Source organism: Oncorhynchus mykiss, chromosome 3 (genome assembly GCF_057628025.1).
Source record: "Oncorhynchus mykiss isolate SJ-2025 chromosome 3, ASM5762802v1, whole genome shotgun sequence".
In the NCBI taxonomy this organism is placed as follows: Eukaryota; Metazoa; Chordata; class Actinopteri; order Salmoniformes; family Salmonidae; genus Oncorhynchus; species Oncorhynchus mykiss.
In genome coordinates this window covers 85,316,148-85,343,239 of record NC_143024.1, presented here as the reverse complement: position 1 = coordinate 85,343,239, position 27,092 = coordinate 85,316,148, and the positions used below count along the sequence as shown (strand labels likewise).

Below are 27,092 nucleotides of genomic sequence, written 5' to 3'. Positions count from 1 at the left end.
ACCTTATTGGTGGAACGACCTGATGTATGGTTCTAATGTATGGGTCTAATGTATGGTTCTAATGTATGGTTCTAATGTATGGGTCTAATGTATGGGTTTAATGTATGGTTCTAATGTATGGGTCTAATGTATGGTTCTAATGTATGGGCCTAATGTATGGGTCTAATGTATGGGTCTAATGTATGGGTCTAATGTATGGTTCTAATGTATGGGTCTAATGTATGGGTCTAATGTATGGTTCTAATGTATGGGTCTAATGTATGGGTCTAATGTATGGTTCTAATGTATGGGTCTAATGTATGGGTCTAATGTATGGGTCTAATGTGGGCTGTATGTAAGTCATATATGGGTCTAATGTGGGCTGTATATGAGTCATAGACCCACAGCAGTTTTCTTGCTGGGTTAACAGTGCTGAGCCAAAGCCCCCCAGATAGCTCTTTGCTATGACTCTAAAGCTTAGCTATAACTGGGTGCCATAAAAATGGAGTCATCTCAAATATGAGACCAGTGAGCAAACATGCACACACAAAGACTGGTTAGTAATACTGAAACACAGGACCAAGAATGTTTCTAGCAAAAATGTCCCTTTATAGAAATGATTACAGTCATTTATATAACTTTTACACAAACATATGAACATAGTTATATCTTCAAATATAAAAAGTGCTTTCCTATGGCTCTAAAATAGATTGTTTATCATTGAGAAATAATATCTTACAGTGTAAATGCAGTTAAATGTTTAAGAATCTCTTTCACCACTGAAGCCAGGTACTTGAATCCCCCGTGACTCAAACTGGAAACCCCCTTGAGGTTCAAAGTGCAAGGGTCATAAAATCTGACACCGCTGTGTTCATAGAGCTCTGGATAGAGGATGCACTAATATGTACAGCTCTAGGATCAGTTTCCTAAAAAAAAATGTTCCACACTGGGGTGAAGAATGTAATCTGACTTTAGATCAGTGTCTAGGGCGGTGGAGGACAGCTCAATATAATGGCTGGAACAGAGTTAATGGAGTGGTATCAAAATCATGGTTTTAATGGGTTTGGCACTATTACATTCCATCCATTATAATCCATTCCAGCCATTATTATGAGCCGTTCTCCCCTCAGCAGTCTCCACTGGTCTAGGGTCATCTTAATCCTACTGTTTCCTAGACAGGGTGAGAGCAGACAAATGCTCGCAGATCCCAGCACGGCATATCATTAAACTTCCCATTTCCTGAAAAGCAGAAAACTAACATCAATAACAGCCCATATAACAGAACAACAAAGTGTTATTCAATTGTGTAATTCATCAGTCATTATATTATCCATAGCTATCCTTCCATACTCTCAATGGCAGTATGGATGTACGCTCAAGAATACATGACACGCACGATTAGTTAGCTTTCAGTCGTACGTACCAAGTGCCAGCAGCTCCAGACAGTTCTCCACCCCTGCCGTGTAATTGGGCTCACCAGGCAGCCAATCCTCATAGTGCCAGTGGGCACCGTCCAACCAGATGAAGCGACCAGTCTGACAGTGTAAAGAGGAGAAAATGTGTAAACAAATAAACAGGATAGTGACACACACACACACACACACACACGTACACACATTCACACACTCACGTCCAGGTAGCGTAGTCCTCCAACCCAGGTGCGTGTGTATTCTCCGATCTGTTGCTTCATGAGGCCCATGACCTGAATGTGGATGGTCTGACTGGTGATGGATGCCAGGTGGCCACGAGGGACGTTAGCCTGGCAGTAGAACTGCAAAGGAGCAGAGAAAATACGGATTAAATGTTTACATGTTTGTTGAATTAGAGATGTGGAACGATTCACTGAGAGACAAAACAGAGAAGGAACAGAGAAAACATTAAAACATGAAGAAAATAAGCTATTAGTTCCCACTCACCTCAGCATCTGAGGCTGTCTTTGGGCCTCTGAAGAACTGGTAGCATTTCCCCTCCAGGACCACACCACTGCAGGAGCTCCTCCCTGTGGTAGAAATTAGCATTGCAATGTCATTCCATATTGAACACGTTTGTGTAAGTGTGTGTGTGTGTGAGTCACAGGAGGCCGCTGAGGGCAGGACGGCTCATAATAATGGCTGGAACGGAGCAAATGGAATGGAAAGCACGTCTTTGATACCATTCCACTGATTCCACTCCAGTCTTTATCACGAGCCCGTCCTCCCCAATTAACGTGCCACAAACCTCCTGTGAGATGTGTGTGTGATTGTTGGAATATGTGGACCTCCCTCCATCTCACTTGTTGATGCTTATTTATAAAACCCTCTTAGGCCTCACTCCCCCCTATCTGAGATATCTACTGCAGCCCTTATCCTCCACATTCAACACCCGTTCTGCCAGTCACATTCTGTTAAAGGTCCCCAAAGCACACACATCCCTGGGTCGCTGGTCTTTTCAGTTCGCTGCAGCTAGCGACTGGAACGAGCTGCAACAAACACTCAACCTGGACAGTTTTATCTCAATCTCTTCATTCAAAGACTCAATCATGGACTCTCTTACTGACAGTTGTGGCTGCTTGTATGATGTATTGTCTCTACCTTCTTGCCCTTTGTGCTGTTGACTGTGCCCAATAATGTTTGTACCATGTTTTGCGCTGCTACCATGCTGTGTTGTCATGTGTTGCTGCCTTGCTATGTTGTTGTCTTAGGTCTCTCTTGATGTAGTGTTGTGTTGTCTCTCTTGTCGTGATGTGAGTTTTGTCCTATATTTATTATTTTTATTTTTATTTTTAATCCCAGCCCCTGTCCCCACAGGAGGCCTTTTGCCTTTTGGTAGGCCGTCATCGAAAATAAGAATTTGTTCTTAACTGACTTGCCTGGTTAAATGAAGGTTAAATAAATAAATACAAATAAAAATCTCTCTCACCTGTAGGTTCAAGTTGGGCCATGTTCTCCTTTAGCCCCACCTCCCTATCCTCCCTATTTAAAGACCGCTTCGCCCTCTCTGGTTCCACCCACATTCGCGCCTCTCCATCCATCATGGGGCCCTTGCCCATCGTTGGCTGCTCCATGAGAGGTCTCTCTCTTACTCGAACCCCCTCCTCCAATAGCAAACGCTCTTCCCTAAGATGTCTCTTCTCTTCTAGAGGCTCCAACTCCATCATTGGCTCCTCTACCATCACAGCTGAGTCTGACATTGGATAATGCCCAGTGTATAGCCCATCCCTCATTTCAGGTTCCAACTCCATGATTGGTTCCTCAGCCAGGAAGTACTCCCTCTCCATCGTAGGCTCTATGTCTTCCATCAGTTCCCTCACTGGCTCCTCCCCCTTGATGGCGTAATCTATCGTGATTGGATTCTCTCCAAAAGGCACATCCCACATTTCAGGCTCCAGCTCCATGATTGGTTGTTCCGCCATGACATACTCATCGTCTTCCTCCAGGCTAGGCCCCTCCCTTAGCAACGGCTCCAGTTCTGTCATTGGCTCCTCTTCCAGATCAAAATTATACATAATTTCTGGAGCCATCTTGTTGCCATCCATAGGACTGCTTCCTCTCCAATACTGTTCAATCAAATTGTCCTCTGGCAGTGGTTCCAAATCCATGATTGGCTCTTCAGCCATGACATATTCACCCTCCATAAGGGGGCCCTCCTCTTGGTAGGTGAGCCCCTCACCCATTGCAAGCGTCATCTCCACCTCTGTCTCCATTTCTACTTCAAGTTCCATTTTTACCCTTGGTACTTCTGATTCCTCCATTTCTGGTTCTTCCATTTCTTTTCCTTCCATCTCTGGTTGTTCCATATTTAATCCCATCTCTGCTTCTTCCATCTCTGGTTTGCCCATCTCGGGATCTTCCATCCTCAGTAGATCCTCCTCCATCTCAGCCTCCATCTCCTGCTCAGGCTGAGTTTCCTTCTCTGCTGCTGGGCCCACCTCCACCAACTCCTCTTCAACCACAGGGGCCACATCTAACCGTGGTTTCTCTTGCTCGACAGGGCTCAGTTCTTCTGTTTTTTCCTGCACTGGAGGACTCAGTTCTTCTCGTTTCACATGCACCGGAGGGCTCGGTTCTTCTGGTTTCTCCTGGGCTTTCTCTACTGGTTTCTCCTGGGATTTTTGTACTGGTTTCTCCTGGACTTTCTCTACTGGTTGCTCCTGGGCTTTTTCTACTGCTTTCTCCTGGGCTTTCTCTACTGGTTTCTCCTGGGCTTTTTCTACTGCTTTCTCCTGGGCTTTCTCTACTGGTTTCTCCTGGGCTTGCTCTACTTTCTTCTCCAGCTCCACAGTGTCTTCTGTTTCTGGTTTCTTCTGAACCACTGGCATCCATTCAGCTGGTTTTTCATGTCTTACTGGATTCACCTGTAAATCCAGGCTGGGTTCCACTAGATTCTCCGGCACCAGGGGGCTCAGCTCTTCTGGTTTCTCCTGCACTAGAAGGCTCAGTTCATTAGGTTTCTCCTCCACCACAGAACTAAGCTGGGTTTGTTTTACAATCGCCTCAGTGTTCCAGCCAGCGGGTTTCTCCTGGTCTCTCAGGACTGGGTAGATCTCTCTCTGGTGCAAAGGTGGTTTCCATTCATCAATCCTTTCATCCATGACTCCATGTGCTCTCCCCAGAGCCACTGAGAAATAAAGACAAATCAGAAGTGCTTCAATTGACCATTACCCATTTTAACCTGTGTAATAGGCGCAGTGTTTTATAAATGGCCCTGGACAAAAATAATGCACTTTGTAGAAAAAAAATGGAATGATTTGAGATTCAGGAATTGAGTAACTCTGATCCCAGGTATACAGTAGTGCATATCAGTATTGAGTCATAAAGTGGCGCAGCGGTCTAAGGCACTGTATCTCATAAGAGGCATCACTACTACAGTCCCTGGTTTGAATCCAGGCTGTGTCACATCCGGCTGTGATCGGGAATCTCATAGGGTGCGGCGCACAGTTGGCCCAGCACTGTCAGGGTTTGGCCAGGGTAGGCCGTCATTATAAATAAGAACTTGTTCTTATCTGACTTGCTGGGTTAAATGTTTTATTTTTTATAAAACCATGTCATGGAGATAAACTAAAGGATAATCAGGTAATGATAAGGGCACATGTAATGCTGATATGAGCCTAGACAACAGAGTCATAAACAGAGATTGAGGTTTGATCACAAAGTCACAGTGACTCTAACTTTGACTTCAGCCAGTCTTAGACTTAAATACATATATATATATATATTTGAAAAGTGGAATATTAATTATTAAGTTCTTTTTTTAGTAAGACCATCACATTTCAGCCCCCCAAGTACTGTACAGTGCATTCGGAAAGTATTCAGACCCCTTGACTTTTTCCACATTTTGTTACTTTACAGCCTTATTCTATTGAGAATTGATCAAATAAATACAAATCCTCAGCAATCTATAGACAATACAGTTTTTAAAAAATATCCTGTTTTTGCTTTGTCATTATGGGGTGTAGAATGATGAAGGAATAAAACATTTGAATCCATTTGAGAACAAGGTTGTAACGTAACAAACTGTGGAAAAAGTCAAGGGCTCTGAATACTTTCCCAAAGCACTGTACATCTGAAAAACGAATATTAGCTTGACTGGCCCCTAAAATACACTGTACTGGTATTGCAAACAAAATACACACAACAATACGCACTAGCACAGAGGGGCCAAGCAATAGAAGAGCTATGTGGCGTAGCACAGTTTCGCTCGGCCCCGCAAGGTCCAAGCTAATGCTATTTTAGACATTTTGCCATGAGGATGAGAGAAAATATTGTTGTTTTTGAGCTTAGGGATTCTTGAAAGATGGGACAATCTCAAATATTTGTTTTAATATTAGCAACATTTTAAATATATATTTTGATAGACCAAAGTATCAGCTATCACACCATGTAAAGGAACAACCACCCAACTAACTGGATATATGTCAACTCCATCAGACACTATAAAATACATTTCATTTGAGCAATTACTGTCCAAGTGTTGAAAGTCCTTAATTGTCTAAATCTAACAGTATGTTATTCAAATATGTATTAATACAAATCTCCAAACGTCTTTTTATGTTGTTTTATAGCGCCATGAAATGTTCCAGGGCTAATTTCAATAGCATTGTGACATGTTTTTATACAATTAGAACATAACATTTATATATATTAACATTCCCCTAAATGTAAACTTTAAGCTCAAATAATGACATATACCAACATTTTTAGGATTGTCCCGACTTTCAAGAGTCCCTGAGATAATTTCTTGCTATTCTGCACATTTTGCCATTAGCCTTAAGGAAATTTTCCAGTCATTCCCCCCAAACATTATGGCTTATGACGGGTTCATATGCTATCTAGGGGGCCCGAACTCCCCAAAAATAGATTATAAAAAGCTTGTGGTCCTCCCTGCCTTGCTGCGGCTGTGGGGGTGTGTGCTACGCCAGTGAACAAATGTAGTAGGTCAAACACATCTTTGAAATATATATTTTGGTGCCGTATCATGTGATAGGCTTTATGTACAACCCTTCAGCCTATCATTCTTTAGGAAAATAAGACAAGAGAACTTTGGGACAGAACTTAGAAATCTTTCTAGAGCTCTCACTGAGACAACTTACCTGTCAGGCTCAACAACAGAAAGACCAGAGTCTTCATCTTCATCTGGAGAGGGAGAGAAATTACTGATAAGAACACTGAATACTCAAGACACAACTGTCTAATAAATCACCAACCTTGTTCTTTGTGAGTAAAAACAAATAATTAATTAAACGCTTTTCTGTTATTGTCTCACCTGTGAATGTAGTCTAGGTAACGGCTCCAACTGTCTGCTTTGTGGTGTCTGTCTCTTTATAAGCTTGTTATGAGCTCTCCTGACCCTAGAAAGAGCTGTTCCTTCACTCTTTATGACCCCCCTCCCCTAAAACCCCCTCCACTCCTATCACGGGCAGGTTAGTCCATCACCACGTCTGTTCCTCTACCTCAGTATCTCTTTAGCAGCCCTCTACTTTTCTCCCTATGCTTCCTCGTTCGCCAGACATGGGCCCAAAGTGCACAACACTCTGATAACTTCCCATTACAGAAGAAAAACAATATCCCTATCTCAATATGCAATCACCATATAGCAATAATCAACAACAGTCGCTGGCAGACTTTGTTACAGCATGTTTTGGTCACGTGTGTGAGGCCTTGCAGAATGTGTCTAATCTACAATGAATATAAAATGAAATAGTGAATGTAGCTCCTACTTCTCACAGGGGCAGATGTATAACATTAGGTTAAGGAATGGCTACTGCAAAGTGGACCTTTTTTAACAATCCTGCAATGGTTCATTTCCTTTGGACGTTTTGAATGTGACTTGCCCAAACCTGTCATGCTTTCTGAACTGCAAATCTAAGTCATGAATACCCACTGGACACAGACGTCAGTTCAAAGTCTCAATTCTTTGGTTGAATAACTTGGAAACAACATTAATTCAACCAGTTTGTTTCCTGGTTTGGGACATGGGGTCGAAAGTATGGTTCTTGTTCAGACTGAATAGTATCTTCCTGTCCCACTAGGGGGCGACCTCCTGATTCAGTGGTCACTACAGAACAGAGAGGTTTGACAGGACAGGATTACATTGTTACTATATGCCATTTAGCAGACACTTTCATCCAAAGAAATTTACAGTCATGCGTGCATACACTTTTTGGTATGGGTGGCCACAGCGGGAATCAAACCAATGACGTTGCAAGCGCCATTCTCTACCAACTGATCCACACAGGACAGGAGACTGAGGATCTGTCTTAAAACAATCCAATAGATCCTCCCCTTCATTGTTTATTGGTTTAGTTCAGCTCAAACGTCTTAAAACAGTTGCTATCAAAAACAAGAAATGATGCTGAAAGTCTGTTTCTAGAGCTAAGGAAAGGGATAGGTCGATAAGTGTAACGGCACCGGCTGAAACTCCCCTAAGATCTTTGGAAGGTTAGGTTGAACCATCACCTAATTACTACAACCTATCCGGAAGGTACAAGTCTAGATCAGAGGATTGTTTTTCAGTTTAGACTGGGCTAAAGAACGTCAACAGTCAGACACAGTGGAATAAGGAAATGTTTGTATTTCCATACACAACACATTGAAAGCCAGCCTGTCATTAATCTGTCACTCACGTTTTGTTTTGTGAACTTTGATCCCTGCTTATTGATTTTCGTGGCCTGACAAAAAATGGTAGTAAATATAGTACTATACTGATGAATGGTGCCTGTGTGGTCATGTGACGTGAGTGTGTAGTCAGAAGGAATGGTTGTGGGTAATGGCAATGGGGTTTCTTGACAACCCCTCCATCATGTGTCTAATCTACAGTTAATATTAAATGAAATAGTGAATGTAGCTCCTACTTCTCATAGGGCGGTGCACAATTGGCCCATCGTCATTAGGGTTTGGCCAGGGTAGGCTGTCATTGTCAAAAAGAATTTGTTCTTAACTCACTTGACTAGTTATAATACATTTTAAATGAAATAAAAAACAATGTGCATGTGTGTGTCGAGGTAACAGCAGGACTCTCTCAACACAGCAGCTACACAGACAGTAACTTAGGAACACTGTGTGTGTGTGTGTGTGTGTGTGTGTGTGTGTGTGTGTGTGTGTGTGTGTGTGTGTGTGTGTGTGTGTGTGTGTGTGTGTGTGTGTGTGGGGGGGGGGGGGGGTCCGGGTAGCTATTTGGTTAATTATTTAACTAACTATTTACAGTCTTATGGCTTGGGGGTAGAAGCTGTTAAGGGTCATGTTGGTTCCAGACTTGGTGCGTGGGCATCACTTGCCCGTGTGATAGCCGAGAGAACAGTCTACAACAGGTGTCTGGAGTCTTTGACCATTTTTAGGGCCTTCCTCTGACACCGCCTGGTATAAAGGTCCTGGATGGCAGGGAGCTTGGCCCCAGTCACGTACTTACATGTATGGAACTAAACAAGACAGTTCAAACTGTTGGAAACAACCATTCTGAATTTATAAATCACCTTACCAACAACATCAAAGTAAGTCTTATCAAACTATAAGTTATTACAACAACAAAAAGTATACAAATCCAAATATCACAAATAGATGCTCCAAAGCAGACATGTAGATCTTACAACGAGCACAACACACATCTTCATGACAAAACCTCAATTTAGAAATAGTTAACTCCACAATAGTAAAATCGCACCTTGTCACGAATTGATACAAAATAAATGTTTATTACAAATGGGTGTAAATTACAAATTGATCATCAATATGTAGGCTACTGTAGGCTATGATAGTAACAATGGCACATCGAGACCCACAATTTTGATGCGACGTTATGTGGTGGTTGTGTGTTTGCTGTGTGGTGTGTTGTGACGGTTTATAATTTGTCCAGTTAATAACATCGTATATAGCCGTTTACAGCCTACCATACTTTGGCCGAAATACACATTAGAGATACATATGCGGTAAAATCCTCTACGAGAGCAAAACGTTTGCCCACCACGAACCACAGACGCGTGTTTCATGGTGAGCGCGCGCCTGAGTTCCTCCGCTAGATGAGATGGTCTCCATCGGGAGCGCGCACATGGAAAACTTCAAGAACTTCTCAAATCTCTGGAATTTCATCAGTCTCGTGTGGAGCGTGTTCTCAGACGCTCAAGAGCATTTCCAGGATATTTCAGTTCACTGCTCAGTCGTGTGCAAGAACTATGGACAGCAAGGGGATTTTGTCTCTCACCCTTCTACTCCTCTTGTCACAGAGTGAGTAGCCTTTTATTTTCTGAATTATCCCTAACGGATATTTTGTCTAAAAATATCATTTTTAAGGGAGTGAATGAACAATCATACCAACTATAGCCTTTATACTAATGCAGGAGAGGAGTATTCAATAGCATCATACATGCCATAGTGTTGATGTGTGATGATTTCAGATGTTGTATTTTTACATTGTAAAATAGATGTAATTTGTGTAATGACAGTAAGTTAAGAGGCAGTTTGCACGTCAGGTTAAACATCATTTTTCTAGTGTACCCATTATGCACTGCATCAGCGCCTCTCAAGCTGTGTGTGTGTGTGTGTGTGTGCGCGCGCATGTATGTATGTGTGCGTGCGTGTGTGCGTGTGCGTGTGTGTGTGTGTGTGTGTGTGTGAGTGTGTGTGTGTATGTGTGTGTATGCAGGCTATGTATGTATTGTACGTTTCCGAGCACACTTTCAACAGTCAGGTTTGGTGAAGTGTGTGTGTAGTGTGTAAATGTGTTTAGGGGCTGGGCGTGCGTTGGGATTGGGAGGACTGGTTCTGGAATCATACAGGTCTTTGGTTTACATTAAACCCTCTGATGCTGTTCAAGCCCAGAGACCCAGAGCTCCAGAGATCCAGAGGCTGATGAAAGACCAGACCACTAAGGGGCTTCAGGGCTCTGGAGAGCCAACCTCTCTGATGCCCAGCGCAGGCAGGCTGATCTCCCTGTTTGATGTTGTCGATAGCACTACCATGACCATGCTTCTAGTTGAATCAATCAGCGAGAGAGAGAGTGTAAAAACAAATCATCTGCCAGTTGATGTGTGTTCGTCTGTGTTGATATTTACATGTTGTTTCAGCAGTGTGTATTCATATGTTAGTGTGTGTGTGTGTGTGTGTTTAACTTTGCATTTAAGAAAGTTAGAAACATTGCTACTGTGTGTGTGTGTGTGTGTGTGTGTTTAACTTTGCATTTAAGAAAGTTAGAAACATTGCTACTGTGTGTGTGTGTGTGTGTGTGTGTGTGTGTGTGTGTGTGTGTGTGTGTGTTTAACTTTGCATTTAAGAAAGTTAGAAACATTGCTACTGTGTGTGTGTGTGTGTGTGTGTGTGTGTGTGTGTGTTTAACTTTGCATTTAAGAAAGTTAGAAACATTGCTACTGTGTGTGTGTGTGTGTGTGTGTGTGTGTGTGTGTGTGTTTAACTTTGCATTTAAGAAAGTTAGAAACATTGCTACTGTGTGTGTGTGTGTGTGTTTAACTTTGCATTTAAGAAAGTTAGAAACATTGCTACTGTGTGTGTGTGTGTGTGTGTGTGTGTGTGTGTGTGTGTGTGTGTGTGTGTGTGTGTGTGTGTGTGTGTGTGTGTGTGTGTGTGTGTGTGTGAAGGTCAATCAGGTCTAGCAGTAGTCTGACAGGCTGTCATCAATCACCTCTATATCTCCTACACACTCCTACACACTGCTGGTACCACCAGGCACCAGGTCATATACTGTACATTCTGAGGGTTTACTCTACCTCTACTCTCTCTCTCTCTCTTTCTCTGTGTGTTAACGCCGGGAGTGAGCATGAACACGTGTTAGTGAGTGTGTATAGTAGGTGTGTGAATGAGTGTTTCCAATGTGTGTGTGTGTGTCTTGCTGTTTGCCTGTGTCTGGCTTTGTGTCGGCTCTTTCGCAAACAAATATCTTCTGAAGTACCCCCCTCAGCCCAATCTGCACCGTGTAGCACAAATATCAGCTGAATCAATGTTTAACTTTGCATTTCAGAAAGTTAGAAACATTGCTACTGTCATGTCTTTGGCATCATTAACTTCACTAGGGTAGGGGGCAGCATTCGGAATTTTGGATGAAAAGCATGCCCAAATTAAACTGCTACTCAGTCCCAGAATATAGGATATGCATATAATTAGTAGATTTTGATAGAAAACACTCTAAAGTTTCCAAAACTGTTAAGATAATGTCTGTCAGTGTAACAGACCTGATATGGCAGGTGAAAACCCGAGGAAAATCCAACCAGGATGTACTATTATTTTGAAAGGCTGTTTTTCCATTGAAAGCCTATCCACCATACAAAGACTTAGGACCCAGTTCACAAGCTCTGTGCCTTCCTCTACATGTGACCAGTATTTAGGCATTGTTTCAGGCTTTTACTCTGAAAAATGAGGGAGATACAGCACTTTCAGTCAGTGACCAGTGGAATTCTCCATTCATCAGTCATGTGCCCTGATCGGGAACGTGCCTTTCTTGTTTCTCCTTTCCTATTGACGAAGCTTTTGTCCGGTTGAAATATTATTGATTATTTATGACAAAAACAACCGGAGGATGGATTTTAAACATCGTTTGGCATGTTTCTACTAACTTTTATTGTACTTTAAAAAACCTTTTTGTCCTGGAATTAGTGCACGCGCCTTCTGCACTGGACAAAACGCGCAAACAAAAAGGTGGTTTTTGCTCATAAAGAGGGACATTATCGAACAAAACATATATTTATTGTCTAATATGGAGACCTGAGAGTTAGACCAGATGAAGATCATCATAGGTATGTGATTAATGTTAATGTTATTTCTGACTTTTGTGACACTCCTTCGCTGGAAAATGGCTGTATGCTTTTCTGTGGCTAGCTAACATAATCGCAAAGTGTGCTTTCGCCGTAAAGCGTTTTTGAAATCTGACACAACGGTTGCATTAAGGAGAAGTTTCTCTATATTTCCATGAAAACACTTGTATAGTTTATCAATATTTATGATGAGTATTTCTGTCATTTTATGTGGCTCTCTGCACTTTCACCGGATGTTTGTTTGAGACGATGCATTTCTGACCACAACGCACCAATTAACTAGGAAGTCGTGGCACCAAGGAAAATATTCAGATTATAAAGTTATAATTTTCCTAATATAACTTTCAGATATTTGAATATCTGATCACTTAGTCTTCGAATGAATTAATTATTATTTACCTCATGTTAGTCTCATTCCATATATTATTATTTACCTCTTTCCATTCATATAGATGACTATGAGTCATCTATACATCAATAGTCTTAAATCATGTATTTACTAACTAAGTAATTCACAAAAATGCATAAACAAACAGTAGATAGTTAGAAGGAACATGAACATGAACGCTCACTCATTCGGGAATAATTGCAATCAATTAACATATTTACGCTCAGTGTGTCGTCGGGATCTCTGTTGAAAAGTTTGTTTCTGTTGGAGTCTGTCCGCCCTCTCTCTGTCGTTGTTAGAATGGATAGTTCAGAATGACATTCATTCATGTCATTATGGAATAGATGTTTCGGCGGTTGTCGGTCTTCGCGTTCAATGATACCGAATTCCTAGCTGCAGACTAGTAATTAATATCAAAGACTTGTTCTTATTCTGTCGGTATCAATAGTCTAAGAGTTTAGCCACGTGGTATGGTAAAAAGATTCAGCCATCTACTCAAACCTTAGGGTTATGGTCTCCTCTCAAACCTTGGCCCTCTCGTTATTGAGGTAAGCTGGTCTCAACCTTAGTCCTCTCGTAATTGAGAGAAACATGGTCTGGCGATAGAAAACCCGGGTGGGGGTTTGATTCAGAAGAGCAGAAAAGGGCCTGTCCCAGGACGCAAGACCATAACTGTGCTCATGGGCGGTCCTCTGATTTAGTTCAACTCCAAAGGGAATTGGAGTTTCCTTCATTAAACAGTCCAAAATCACATTACACAATTTCACAAACAGTATCATCCTCACTCATTCATCTTATACAACAATTAGATTTAAGCCTCATATCTGAGGCTATTGTATAAACAGCGTTATGGTAATGAGGCTGTATTGCCTCCCACGAGTTTCACAAAATTGTGCCAAACGGACCAGTTCGTAGCTGGATTCTTCACCAATCTTTTATACCTTCTCCAGAACATAAATGTTGTTCAGATCTCAAGTTCTGAGAGGTGGAAGAAATTCCTTTGTTCTCTCTATGAAAACTCTCTCTCTCTCTATACTGTGGCCATGAGGAGATAATCTCCTCCAGGAATTTACAACCTCTCTGACCACAGCAGCCTGGTTATAGGAGACAGAGAGATGGTGGGGATGGTGCCTGCTGTACCCAAAGAGGGCAACGTCATGACACTACAAATAGTTAACATTCAGTGCTGCTGTGCGTACTATTTACTTGTAAATCACCTCTCTCTCTCTCTCTCTCTCTCTCTCTCTCTCTCTCTCTCTTTCTCTCTCCCTCAGGTCCTGCCTCCCTCTCTTTGACAGTGAGCACCAGTGAGGCCAAAATGGAGGTCCACGAGAACACAGGTAAGAGAGGAGGAGAAGGGATGAATTGTGACAGTTGATGAGCTGTTTCTGCACATCTCTTTCTCTCTCAGATGCTGTGCTGTCCTGTCAGTTCAAGACAGAGAAGGAGACTAACCCTCGTATTGAGTGGAAGAAGAAAGGGAAGGACATCCACTTTGTTTATTTCAATGGAAAATTCACCGGTGACTACTAGACCTCATTCTACCTCGTTTCCCCTACCTCTCCTCCATCTCTTCCCCTCTTCACATGTTTCTCCTCTCTCTACAACCCTTTGGTCCTTGTGGTATTCCAGGATCCTTTGCAGGTCGGGCCAAGATCGAGGGCGCAACAGTGACACTGCATGCCGTTACCCAGAAGGACTCTGGGTTGTATCGCTGTGAGGTCAGCGCACCAGCAGACCACACAAACCTAGGAGAGGTCAATGTCACCCTCAACGTACTGGGTGAGCTGCTGTGTCTGTGTGTTAGTAACAATGTCATCCACCCATCCTGTGCCTTTACATTTGAGTAATTTAACACTTATTCAGAGCAACTTGCAGTAGTGAGTGCACATATTTTCATACTTGTATTATTATGGTACTGTTCCCGTGTTGGACTGGAACCCATAACCCTGGCGTTGTGAGCACCATGCTCTACTACCTGAGACACACAGTTGTCTTGTGTGTTGTCAAATCAAATCAAATCAAATACTTTCATACTTGTATTATCATGGTACTGTTCCCGTGTTGGACTGGAACCCATAACCCTGGCGTTGTGAGCACCATGCTCTACTACCTGAGACACACAGTTGTCTTGTGTGTTGTCAAATCAAATCAAATCAAATATGTTCATACTTGTATTATCATGGTACTGTTCCCGTGTTGGACTGGAACCCATAACCCTGGCGTTGTGAGCACCATGCTCTACTACCTGAGACACACAGTTGTCTTGTGTGTTGTCAAATCAAATCAAATTGGCCACATACACATATTTAGCAAATGTTATTAAGGTTCAGCTAAATGCTAAATGTGTTCCTAGCTCCAACGGTGCAGTAGTATCTAACAATTCACAACAAAACACACAAATCTAAAAGTTAAAGAATGGAATTAAGAAATAAGACGGCGCAATGTTGGACTGGCATTGACTAAAATACAGTATATACATATGAAATGAGTAAAATAGTGTGTAAACATTACTAAAGTGACTATTACAGTCACCGAGAGAGGAAAGGGGTGAGGACAGAGAGGAGAGAGGGGTGAGGACAGAGATAGGAGGTCAGGACAGAGAGGAGAGAGGGGTGAGGACAGGGTGAGGAGGTGAGGACAGAGAGGAGGTGAGGAGAGAGGACAGAGATAGGAGGTGAGGACAGAGATAGGAGGTGAGGACAGGGTGAGGAGGTGAGGAGAGAGAGGAGAGAGAAGTGAGGACAGAGAGGAGGTGAGAATAGAGGACAGAGAGATGAGGTGAGGACAGAGATAGGAGGTGAGGACAGAGATAGGAGTTGAGGACAGGGTGAGGAGGTGAGGACAAAGAGGAGTGAGAAGTGAGGACAGAGAGGAGGTGAGGAGAGAGGACAGAAATAGGAGGTGAGGACAGGGTGAGGAGGTAAGGAAGGAGTGGAGGGAGGAGTGAGGACAGAGAGAAGAGTGAGGTGAGGAGAGATGGGTGAGGACAGAGGGAGGACAGATGGGGTGACGACAGAGGGAGGACAGATGGGGTGACGACAGAGGGAGGAGAGTCGGAGTAAGGACAGAGGGAGAATAGACAGGGTGAGGACAGAGGGAGGAGAGACAGAGTGAGGAAAGAGGGAGGAGAGACAGAGTGAGGACAGAGGGAGGACAGAGGGAGGAGAGACAGGGTGATGACAGAGGGAGGAGAGACATAGTGAGGACAGAGGGAGGAGAGACAGGGTGATGACAGAGGAAGGAGAGACAGAGGGAGGACAGAGGGAGGAGAGACAGAGTGAGGACAGAGGGAGGAGAGACAGGGTGATGACAGAGGGATGAGAGACGGAGTGAGGACAGAGGGAGGAGAGACAGGGTGATGACAGAGGAAGGAAAGATGAAGTCAGGACAGAGGGAGTAGAGACGGAGTGAGGACAGAGGGAGGAGAGACAGGGTGACGACAGAGGGAGTAGAGACAGGGTGATGACAGAAGGAGGAGAGATAGGGTGATGACAGAGGGAGGTGAGACGGAGTGAGGACAGCGGGAGGAGAGACAGGGTGATGACAGAGGGAGGAGAGCCAGAGTGAGGACTAAGGGAAGAGAGACATGTTGATGACAGAGGGAGGAGAGGGAGGAGAGACAGGGTGAGGACAGAGGGAGGAGAGACAGGGTGATGACAGAGGGAGGAGAGACATGGTGATGACAGAGGGAGGAGAGACAGGGTGATGACAGAGGGAGGAGAGACGGAGTGAGGACAGAGGGAGGAGAGACAGGGTGAGGACAGAGGGAGGACAGAGGGAGGAGAGACAGAGTGAGGACAGAGGGAGGAGAGATAGGGTGATGACAGAGAGAGGAGAGACGGAGTGAGGAGAGAGGGAGGAGAGACAGAGTGATGACAGAGGGAGGAGAGACAGGGTGATGAGAGAGGGAGGAGAGACGGAGTGATGACAGAGGGAGGAGAGACAGGGTGATGACAGAGGGAGGAGAGACAGAGTGATGACAGAGGGAGGAGAGACAGAGTGATGACAGAGGGAGGAAAGACAGGGTGATGACAGAGGGAGGCTGTATAGTGTGATGTAAGGTCATTAACATGCCTTTGATCAGGCATCTGAAGCACCTCCGTTACGTGTTACTCACAGTGTGTACATGTGTGTGTGCGTGCGTGTACATGCGTGTGTGTGTTGGCATTCCTGTCCTCCTTCCCCAGTGCCCCCCCACACCCCGTTCTGTGAGGTGCCCAGCTCAGTGCTGTCTGGGACAAGTGTAGAGCTCCACTGTAAGGACAAACTCAGTGTGCCCCCGTCTACCTTCCTCTGGTACAAAGACAACAAGGCCCTGAGCGCCACACACACCCCTGACATCGTCTATAGCATGGACACTGACACGGGAACACTGGTGAGTAACACCTAACGGAGGTGCTTCAGATGCCTGATCAAAGGCATGTTACATCACACTATACACCCTCCCTCTGTCATCACCCTGTCTCTCCTCCCTCTGTCATCACCCTGTCTCTCCTCCCTCTGTCATCACCCTGTCTCTCCTCCCTCTGTCATCACTCTGTCTCTCCTCCCTCTGTCATCACTCTGTCTCTCCTCCCTCTGTCATCACCCTGTCTCTCCTCCCTCTGTCATCACCCTGTCTTTCCTCCCTCTGTCATCACTCTGTCTCTCCTCCCTCTGTCATCACCCTGTCTCTCCTCCCTCTGTCCTCACTCCGTCTCTACTCCCTCTGTCCTCACTTCATCTTTCCTTCCTCTGTCATCACCCTGTCTCTCCTCCCTCTGTCATCACCCTGTCTCTCCTCCCTCTGTCATCACTCTGTCTCTCCTCCCTCTGTCATCACTCTGTCTCTCCTCCCTCTGTCATCACCCTGTCTCTCCTCACTCTGTCATCACCCTGTCTCTCCCCTCTGTCATCACCCTGTCTCTCCTCCCTCTGTCATCACTCCGTCTCTACTCCCTCTGTCCTCACTTCATCTTTCCTTCCTCTGTCATCACCCTGTCTCTCCTCCCTCTGTCCTCACTCCCTCTGTCCTCACTCTGTCTCTCCTCCCTCTGTCCTCCCTCTGTCTCTCCTTCCTCTGTCATCACCCTGTCTCTCCTCCCTCTGTCCTCACTATGTCTCTCCTCCCTCTGTCATCACCCTGTCTCTCCTCCCTCTGTCCTCCCTCTGTCCTCACTCCATCTCTCCTCCCTCTGTCATCACCCTGTCTCTCCTCCCTCTGTCCTCCCTCTGTCCTCCCTCTGTCCCCACCCTGTCCCTCCCCCTCCGTCCTCCCTCTATCCTCACCCTATCTCTCCTCCCTCTGTCCTCACCCTGTCTCTCCTCCCTCTGTCCTCACTCTGTCTCTCCTCCCTATGTCATCACCCTGTCTCTCCTCTCTCTGTCCTCCCTCTGTCCTCACTCTGTCCTCACCCTGTCCCTCCTCCCTCTGTCCTCCCTCTATCCTCACCCTGTCTCTCCTCCCTCTGTCCTCACCCTGTCTCTCCTCCCTCTGTCCTCCCTCTGTCCTCACCCTGTCTCTCCTCCATCTGTCCTCACTTCATCTCTCCTCTCTCTGTCCTCACTCCGTCTCTCCTCCCTCTGTTCTCACCCTGTCTCTCCTCCCTCTGTCCTCACCCTGTCTCTCCTCCCTCTGTCCTCCCTCTGTCCTCACCCTGTCTCTCCTCCCTCTGTCCTCACCCTGTCTCTCCTCCCTCTGTCCTCACCCTGTCTCTCCTCTCTATGTCATCACCCTGTCTCTCCTCCCTCTGTCCTCACCCTGTCTCTCCTCCCTCTGTCATCACCCTGTCTCTCCTCCCTCTGTTATCCCCCTGTCTCTCCTCCCTCTGTCCTCACTCTGTCCCCACCCTGTCCCTCCTCCCTCTGTCCTCCCTCTATCCTCACCCTGTCTCTCCTCCCTCTGTCCTCACCCTGTCTCTCCTCCCTCTGTCCTCACTCGTCTCTCCTCCCTCTGTCATCACCCTGTCTCTCCTCTCTCTGTCCTCCCTCTGTCCTCACTCTGTCCTCACCCTGTCCCTCCTCCCTCTGTCCTCCCTCTATCCTCACCCTGTCTCTCCTCCCTCTCTCATCACCCTGTCTCTCCTCCCTCTGTCATCACCCTGTCTCTCCTCCCTCTGTCATCCCCCTGTTTCTCCTCCCTCTGTCCTCACTCTGTCCCCACCCTGTCCCTCCTCCCTCTGTCCTCCCTCTATCCTCACCCTGTCTCTCCTCCCTCTGTCCTCACCCTGTCTCTCCTCCCTCTGTCCTCACTCGTCTCTCCTCCCTCTGTCATCACCCTGTCTCTCCTTTCTCTGTCCTCCCTCTGTCCTCACTCTGTCCTCACCCTGTCCCTCCTCCCTCTGTCCTCCCTCTATCCTCACCCTGTCTCTCTTCCCTCTGTCCTCACCCTGTCTCTCCTCCCTCCACTCCTCCCTCTGTCCTCACCCTGTCTCTCCTCCCTCTGTCCTCACTTTGTCTCTCCTCTCTCTGTCCTCACTCTGTCTCTCCTCTCTCTGTCCTCACCCTGTCTCTCCTCCCTCTGTCCTCACCCTGTCTCTCTTCCCTCTGTTCTCACCCTGTCTCTCCTCCCTCTGTCCTCCCTCTGTCCTCACCCTGCCTCTCCTCCCTCTGTCCTCACCCTGTCTCTCCTCCCTCTGTCCTCACCCTGTCTCTCCTCCCTCTGTCCTCACCCTGTCTCTCCTCCCTCTGTCCTCACCCTGTCTCTCCTTCCTCTGTCTTCACTCCGTCTCTCCTCCCTTTGTCATCACCCCGTCTCTCCTCCCTTTGTCATCACCCCGTCTCTCCTCCCTTTGTCATCACCCTGTCTCTCCTCTCTCTGTCATCACCCTGTCTCTCCTCCCTCTCTCATCACCCTGTCTCTCCTCCCTCTGTCATCACCCTGTCTCTTCTCCCTCTGTCATCCCCCTGTCTCTCCTCCCTCTGTCATCACCCCGTCTCTCCTCCCTCTGTCATCACCCTGTCTCTCCTCCCTCTCTCATCACCCTGTCTCTCCTCCCTCTGTCATCACCCCGTCTCTCCTCCCTTTGTCATCACCCTATCTCTCCTCCCTCTGTCATCACCCTGTCTCTCCTCCCTCTGTCATCACCCTGTCTCTCCTCCCTCTGTCATCACTCCGTCTCTCCTCCCTTTGTCCTCACTCCGTCTCTCCTCCCTCTGTCCTTACCCCCTCTCTTCTCTCTCTGCCCTCACCACCTCACTACTCTGTCTGTCCTCACCACCTCACTACTCTGTCTGTCCTCGCTTCCTCTCTTCTCTATCTGTCCTCACCCCCTCTCTCCTCTCTCTGTGTGTCTCTGGAGCAGAAGATTAAGAGTGTGTCCAAGGCCGACTCAGGCCAATACCGCTGTGAAGTCTCCAATCGGGTGGGGGCGTCCAAAAGCTCTGTGGCCCATCACATGAAGGTCATAGAATGTACGTACAATCCAGTGTGTCTGTGTGTGTGTCTGTGTGTGTGTCTGTGTGTGTGTCTGTGTCTGTGTGTGTGTGTCTGTGTTTGTGTCTGGGTGTGTGTCTCTGTGTGTGTCTGTGTGTGTGTCTGTGTGTGTGTGTCTGTGTGTGTGTGTGTCTGTGTGTTTGTGTCTGTGTGTGTGTGTCTGTGTGTTTGTGTCTGTGTGTGTGTGTCTGTGTGTTTGTGTCTGTGTGTGTGTGTCTGTGTGTGTGTGTCTGTGTGTGTGTGTCTGTGTGTGCTCTAGAATGTTTGTGGGTTTGTGGAAATTGGAACACTTTCTTTCTTTTCTTCCTCATCTCTTCTATCCAATCATTCTTCATCCTTCTCCAATCATCCTTCATCCTTCTCCAATCATCCTTCATCCTTCTCCAATCATCCCTCATCCTTTACTTTTCTGCCTCTCTCTGTTCTCTCTTGACTCCCGTCCCCTCTGCCGTGTAGGAGCATTGGGCCAGTCACCGAAAGGTTGCTGGATCGAATCCTCGATCTGACAAGGTAAAAATCTTTCGTTCTGCACCTGAGCAAGTCAGTTAACCCACTGTTCCCCGGGTGCCGATGACGGGGATGTCGATTAAGGCAGCCCCCCCACACCTCTCTGATTCAGAGGGGTTGGGTTAAACACAGAAGACACATTTCATTTGAATACATTCAGTTGTACAACTGACTAGGCATCCCCCTTTCCCCTTTCTTCATCCCTCTCTCCCTCTGTCCCCTCTCCTTCAGATCCGTTGAGCATGACGACATTGATAGCCGGAGCTGTAGGCCTCTTCCTGCTCATCCTCATATGCTGCCTGGATGTGTGTCTTCCATTGACAGGGCTGCTGCAAAATGGGTGAGTACATCACCACACAGACTATATGTGCTTGTGGCCGACTGATACAATTAAGCAATAAGGCACGAGGGGGTGTGGCATATGGCCAATATGCCACGGCTAAGGGATGTTCTTAGGCCCAACACAACGCGGAGTGCCTGGATACAGCCCTTAGCCGTGGTATAATGGCCATATCCCACAAACCCCCGAGGTGCCTTATTGTTATTATAAACTGGATACCAACGTAATTAGAGCAGTAAAAATAAGTGTTTAGTCATACCCGTGGTATACTGTCTGATATACAACTGCTGTCAGCCAATCAGCATTCAGGGCTCAGACTACCCAGTTTACAATGAAAAATATTTTCTAATTGTCCTGTTCCTCTTCTTTCTTCATGCTTGCCAACAGAGGAGCAGGAAGGAAGCAGGTCAGTATTTCAGACAATCATTCTGTCAACTTCTTATTGTGTTGCTGATGTGTGTGCATGTTATAGTTACACGTACAAGAGGTACAGTTTCACACAACTTACACACATATATATATATATATAAATATATAGGTTTGAACATATGTATATATATATATATACATATATATATATGTGTGTATGTTGTGTGAAACTGTACCTCTTGTACGTGTAACTATAACATGCATACACATCAGAAACACAATAAGAAGTTGACAGAATGATTGTCTGAAATACTGACCTGCTTCCTTCCTGCTCCTCTGTTGGCAAGCATGAAGAAAGAAGAGGAACAGGACAATTAGATATATAAATATATATATATATATATATATATATATATATATATATATATATACAGTGCCTTGCGAAAGTATTCGGCTGCCTTGAACTTTGCGACCTTTTGCCACATTTCAGGCTTCAAACATAAAGATATAAAACTGTATTTTTTTTGTGAAGAATCAACAACAAGTGGGACACAATCATGAAGTGGAACGACATTTATTGGATATTTCAAACTTTTTTAACAAATCAAAAACTGAAAAATTGGGCGTGCAAAATTATTCAGTCCCCTTAAGTTAATACTTTGTAGCGCCACCTTTTGCAGCGATTACAGCTGTAAGTGGCTTGGGGTATGTCTCTATCAGTTTTGCACATCGAGAGACTGACATTTTTGCCCATTCCTCCTTGCAAAACAGCTCGAGCTCAGTGAGGTTGGATGGAGAGCATTTGTGAACAGCAGTTTTCAGTTCTTTCCACAGATTCTCGATTGGATTCAGGTCTGGACTTTGACTTGGCCATTCTAACACCTGGATATGTTTATTTTTGAACCATTCCATTGTAGATTTTGCTTTATGTTTTGGATCATTGTCTTGTTGGAAGACAAATCTCCGTCCCAGTCTCAGGTCTTTTGCAGACTCCATCAGATTTTCTTCCAGAATGGTCCTGTATTTGGCTCCATCCATCTTCCCATCAATTTTAACCATCTTCCCTGTCCCTGCTGAAGAAAAGCAGGCCCAAACCATGATGCTGCCACCACCATGTTTGACAGTGGGGATGGTGTGTTCAGGGTGATGAGCTGTGTTGCTTTTACGCCAAACATAACGTTTTGCATTGTTGCCACAAAGTTCAATTTTGGTTTCATCTGACCAGAGCACCTTCTTCCACATGTTTGGTGTCTCCCAGGTGGCTTGTGGCAAACTTTAAACTACACTTTTTATGGATATCTTTAAGAAATGGCTTTCTTCTTGCCACTCTTCCATAAAGGCCAGATTTGTGCAATATACGACTGATTGTTGTCCTATGGACAGAGTCTCCCACCTCAGCTGTAGATCTCTGCAGTTCATCCAGAGTGATCATGGGCCTCTTGGCTGCATCTCTGATCAGTCTTCTCCTTGTATGAGCTGAAAGTTTAGAGGGACGGCCAGGTCTTGGTAGATTTGCAGTGGTCTGATACTCCTTCCATTTCAATATTATCGCTTGCACAGTGCTCCTTGGGATGTTTAAAGCTTGGGAAATCTTTTTGTATCCAAATCCGGCTTTAAACTTCTTCACAACAGTATCTCGGACCTGCCTGGTGTGTTCCTTGTTCTTCATGATGCTCTCTGCGCTTTTAACGGACCTCTGAGACTATCACAGTGCAGGTGCATTTATACGGAGACTTGATTACACACAGGTGGATTGTATTTATCATCATTAGTCATTTAGGTCAACATTGGATCATTCAGAGATCCTCACTGAACTTCTGGAGAGAGTTTGCTGCACTGAAAGTAAAGGGGCTGAATATTTTGCACGCCCAATTTTTCCGTTTTTGATTTGTTAAAAAAGTTTGAAATATCCAATAAATGTCGTTCCACTTCATGATTGTGTCCCACTTGTTGTTGATTCTTCACAAAAAAATACAGTTTTATATCTTTATGTTTGAAGCCTGAAATGTGGCAAAAGGTCGCAAAGTTCAAGGGGGCCGAATACTTTCGCAAGGCACTGTATATATATATATATATATATATATATGTATATATATATACACAGTTGAAGCAGGAAGTTTACACACACTTAGGTTGGAGTCTTTAAAACTCATTTTTCAACCACTCCACAAATTTCTTGTTAATAAACTATAGTTTTGGCAAGGCGGTTAGGACATCTACTTTGTGCATGACACAAGTATTTTTTCCAACAAATGTTTACAGACAGATTATTTCACTTACTGTATCACAATTCCAGTGTGTCAGAAGTTTACATACACTAAGTTGACTGTGCCTTTAAACAGCTTGAAAAAAATAAATAAAAATGATGTCATGGCTTTAGAAGCTTCTGATAGGCTAATTGACATCATTTGAGTCCATTGGAGGTGTACCTGTGGATGTATTTCAAGGTCTACCTTCAAACACAGTGCCTCTTTGCTTCACATCATGGGAAAACCAACAGAAATCAGCTAAGACCTCAGAAAAAAAATTGTACACCTCCACAAGTCTGGCTCATCCTTGGGAGTGTAAACACCATGGGACCATGCATCCGTCATACCGCTCAGGAAGGAGACGCATTCTGTCTCCTAGAGATGAACGTACTTTGGTGCGAAAAGTGCTAACTCAATCCCAGAACAACAGCAAAGGACCTTGTGAAGATGCTGGAGGAAACATGTACAAAAGTATCTATATCCACTGTAAAACTATATCCTATATCGATATAACCTGAAAGGCCTCTCAGCAAGGACGAAGTCACTGCTCCAAAACCGCCATTAAAAAGCCAGACTACGGTTTGCAACTGCATATGGGGACAAAGATCGTACTTTTTGGAGAAATGTCGTCTGGTCTGATGAAAAGAAAATACAACTGTTTGGCCAAAATGACCATCGTTATGTTTGGAGGAAAAAGGGGGATGCTTGCAAACTGAGGAACACCATCCCAACTGTGAAGCAAGGGGGTGACAGCATCATGTTGTGGGGGTGCTTTACTGCAGGACGGACTGGTGCACTTCACAAAATAGATGGCATATAAAATTTGTGGGCAGAACTGAAAAAGCCGGTGCGAGCAAGGAGGCCTACAAACCTGACTCAGTTACACCAGCTCTGTCAGGAGGAATGGGCCAACATTCACTCAACTTATTGTGGAAGGCTACCTGAAATGTTTGACCCAAGTTAAACAATTCAAAGGCAATGCTACCAAATACTAATTGAGTGTATGTACACTTCTGAACCACTGGGAATGTGATGAAAGAAATAAAAGCTGAAATAAATAATTATCTCTACTATTATTCTGACATTTTACATTCTTAAAATAAAGTGGTGATCCTAACTGACCTAAGACAGGGACATTTTAGTAGGATTAAATGTCAGGAATTGTGAAAAACTGAATTTAAAAGTATTTGGCTAAGGTGTATGTAAACGTCCGACTTCAACTGTATATGGTACTTTAATTGGGCTCCCGAGTGGTGCAGCGGTCTAAGGCACTGCATCTCAGTGCTAGAGGCATCATCACAGACACTCTGGTTAAATCCCAGGCGCTATCGCAACCGGCCGTGATTTGGAGTCCCATATGGCGGCGCACAATTGGCCCTGTGTCGTCCGGGTTTGGCCGGTGTAGGTTGTCATTGTAAATTAGAATTTGCTCTTAACTGACTGGCCTAGTTAAGTAGAGGTAAAAAAAGGACAGGCTTGTGGTAATGGTTGCAGCAGAACTAGTGAAATGGTATCAAATACATGAGACATATCGTTTCCATGTGTTTGATGCCGTTCCAGCTATTATTATGAGTTGTCCTCCCGTCAGTAGCCTCCACTGATATACATGGCTGAGACTCTCAATGTCATAACTCTTCTTAACAGAAAAATACATTCATTCATTGTGGTGTGTGTGTCTCTGTTTTTTTGTTGCACCAACTTCTACAGTCCACCTCCTCCCCCCACCAGAAATGTGAGTGTGTTGCCATTCCCTGTTGTTGTTGATCAGGAACGGTAATTATTCCTTGTACTGTCAGTATTAACTTAGTTGAGCAGTGGTCTTGTTTTAAATTGGACTGTTCTTTGAGCAGTTGTTGACCACACCAGTGTATTGATAAGCCTGAGTTGTTGAGTGAGTTGGTAATAATAGTAACCAGTCTAGTTAACTGATGGATACGCCTTTCCCTTTCTGCAGCCCAAGAACTACAAACACACCCAGTCCTTCATGATCTGAGGGTATAGCACGCACACACACACACACACACACACATAAACACACACACACCGAGTCCTTCATGATCTGAGGGTATAGCACGCACACACACACACACACATAAACACACACACACACACACACACACACACACACACACACACACACACACAAACAAACACACCCAGTCCTTCATGATCTGAGGGTATAGCAGGCACACACACACACACATACACACACACACACACAAACACACCCAGTCCTTCATGATCTGAGGGTATAGCACGCACACACACACACACACACACACACACACACAAACACACACACACACACACAAACACACCCAGTCCTTCATGATCTGAGGGTATAGCACGCACACACACAAACACACACACACACACACACAAATACACCCAGTCCTTCATGATCTGAGGGTATAGCACGCACATAAACACACACACACACACACACAAACACACCCAGTCCTTCATGATCTGAGGTTATAGCACGCACACAAACACACACACACACACACACACACACACACACACACACAAACACACCCAGTCCTTCATGATCTGAGGGTATAGCACGCACATAAACACACACACACACACACACAAACACACCCAGTCCTTCATGATCTGAGGGTATAGCACGCACATACACACACACACACACACACACCCAGTCCTTCATGATCTGAGGGTATAGCACGCACACACACACACACACACACACACACACACACACACACACACACACACACACACACAAACAAACACACCCAGTCCTTCATGATCCGAGGGTATAGCACGCACACACACACACACACACACACGCACATACACACACACACACGCACATACACACACACACGTACACACATTCAGTGGATGGATGGAGAGAATGTGCAACAGAATACATATTTTAGCTAGCTTACACCACCTATGATAAAGCTCGCCACGGTACCCTTCTCTGTGTGTGTTTTATTTACAATTCTGCTGTTTATGACTGTACTGAGAAGCAATGAATTATATTACCATCGCTGTTTTACAGAGATATTTGTATACTTATAATTTTTAAGTATTTGTTTTGGGCTTTTGTGTGATGAAGGATGTGTCATGTTTGAACTGGTGTTTGTATGCACTGACTATGCACATGTGACTATTAAATAATCTGAATATCTTGTTTTTCATTCAATATATTTGACCACAGGTTGCCTCCTATTTGACAAAATGATACGTTTGGCCATAAACCTTATACTGATCCCATTATATTTTTAAATATCTTAAAATGTATAAGGGATAAAGTGGTAGTTAGGTGAAAATTAGTCGGTTGAAAAAAATGAACAAACGTTTGAATGTTCAAGCTGTCATCATGCACAGATCTCCTTCGAGTTGGTTCCCTCAAGGTGGTGCTACAGAGCAGGATATTTCTCTGGGGCAAACACAGCACAGAGACCTTAGCTAAGACTTAGCTTGTATCTATTAGTGGTCCATAAACAATGTCTCTCGTGTTCATTTTTTATTTTATTGTTCCATTGTTCTTCTGCTGCCTCTACGTTTGGGCCATAAGATGTTTTTCTGACCATCAATTCAATTCAGTTTTTTCAATTATGTGTGTGTGCATTTGT

General features: G+C 44.8%; 2 protein-coding genes across 2 annotated transcripts; one reads left to right on the top strand and one right to left on the bottom strand.

Annotated features, from left to right (window-relative positions):
- Nucleotides 1-567: 567 nt before the first annotated feature.
- On the bottom strand, nucleotides 568-6,989 carry LOC110520553 (uncharacterized). The gene is made up of 7 exons (XM_021597941.3): nucleotides 6,721-6,989; nucleotides 6,548-6,590; nucleotides 2,878-4,575; nucleotides 1,896-1,978; nucleotides 1,610-1,750; nucleotides 1,403-1,514; nucleotides 568-1,218 (listed from the first exon to the last, which is right to left on the bottom strand). Exons 2-7 carry the CDS (start codon nucleotides 6,588-6,590, stop codon nucleotides 1,151-1,153), a joined length of 2,145 nt encoding a protein of 714 aa, XP_021453616.3. The 5' UTR covers nucleotides 6,721-6,989; the 3' UTR covers nucleotides 568-1,150.
- Nucleotides 6,990-9,417: 2,428 nt separating this feature from the next.
- Nucleotides 9,418-26,642, top strand: LOC110505436 (junctional adhesion molecule B-like). Its single transcript, XM_021584646.3, has 8 exons — nucleotides 9,418-9,674; nucleotides 13,874-13,939; nucleotides 14,011-14,121; nucleotides 14,232-14,381; nucleotides 16,790-16,977; nucleotides 19,886-19,994; nucleotides 20,755-20,863; nucleotides 25,189-26,642. Exons 1-8 carry the CDS (start codon nucleotides 9,470-9,472, stop codon nucleotides 25,256-25,258), a joined length of 1,008 nt encoding a protein of 335 aa, XP_021440321.3. The 5' UTR covers nucleotides 9,418-9,469; the 3' UTR covers nucleotides 25,259-26,642.
- The last annotated feature ends 450 nt before the right edge of the window (nucleotides 26,643-27,092 follow it).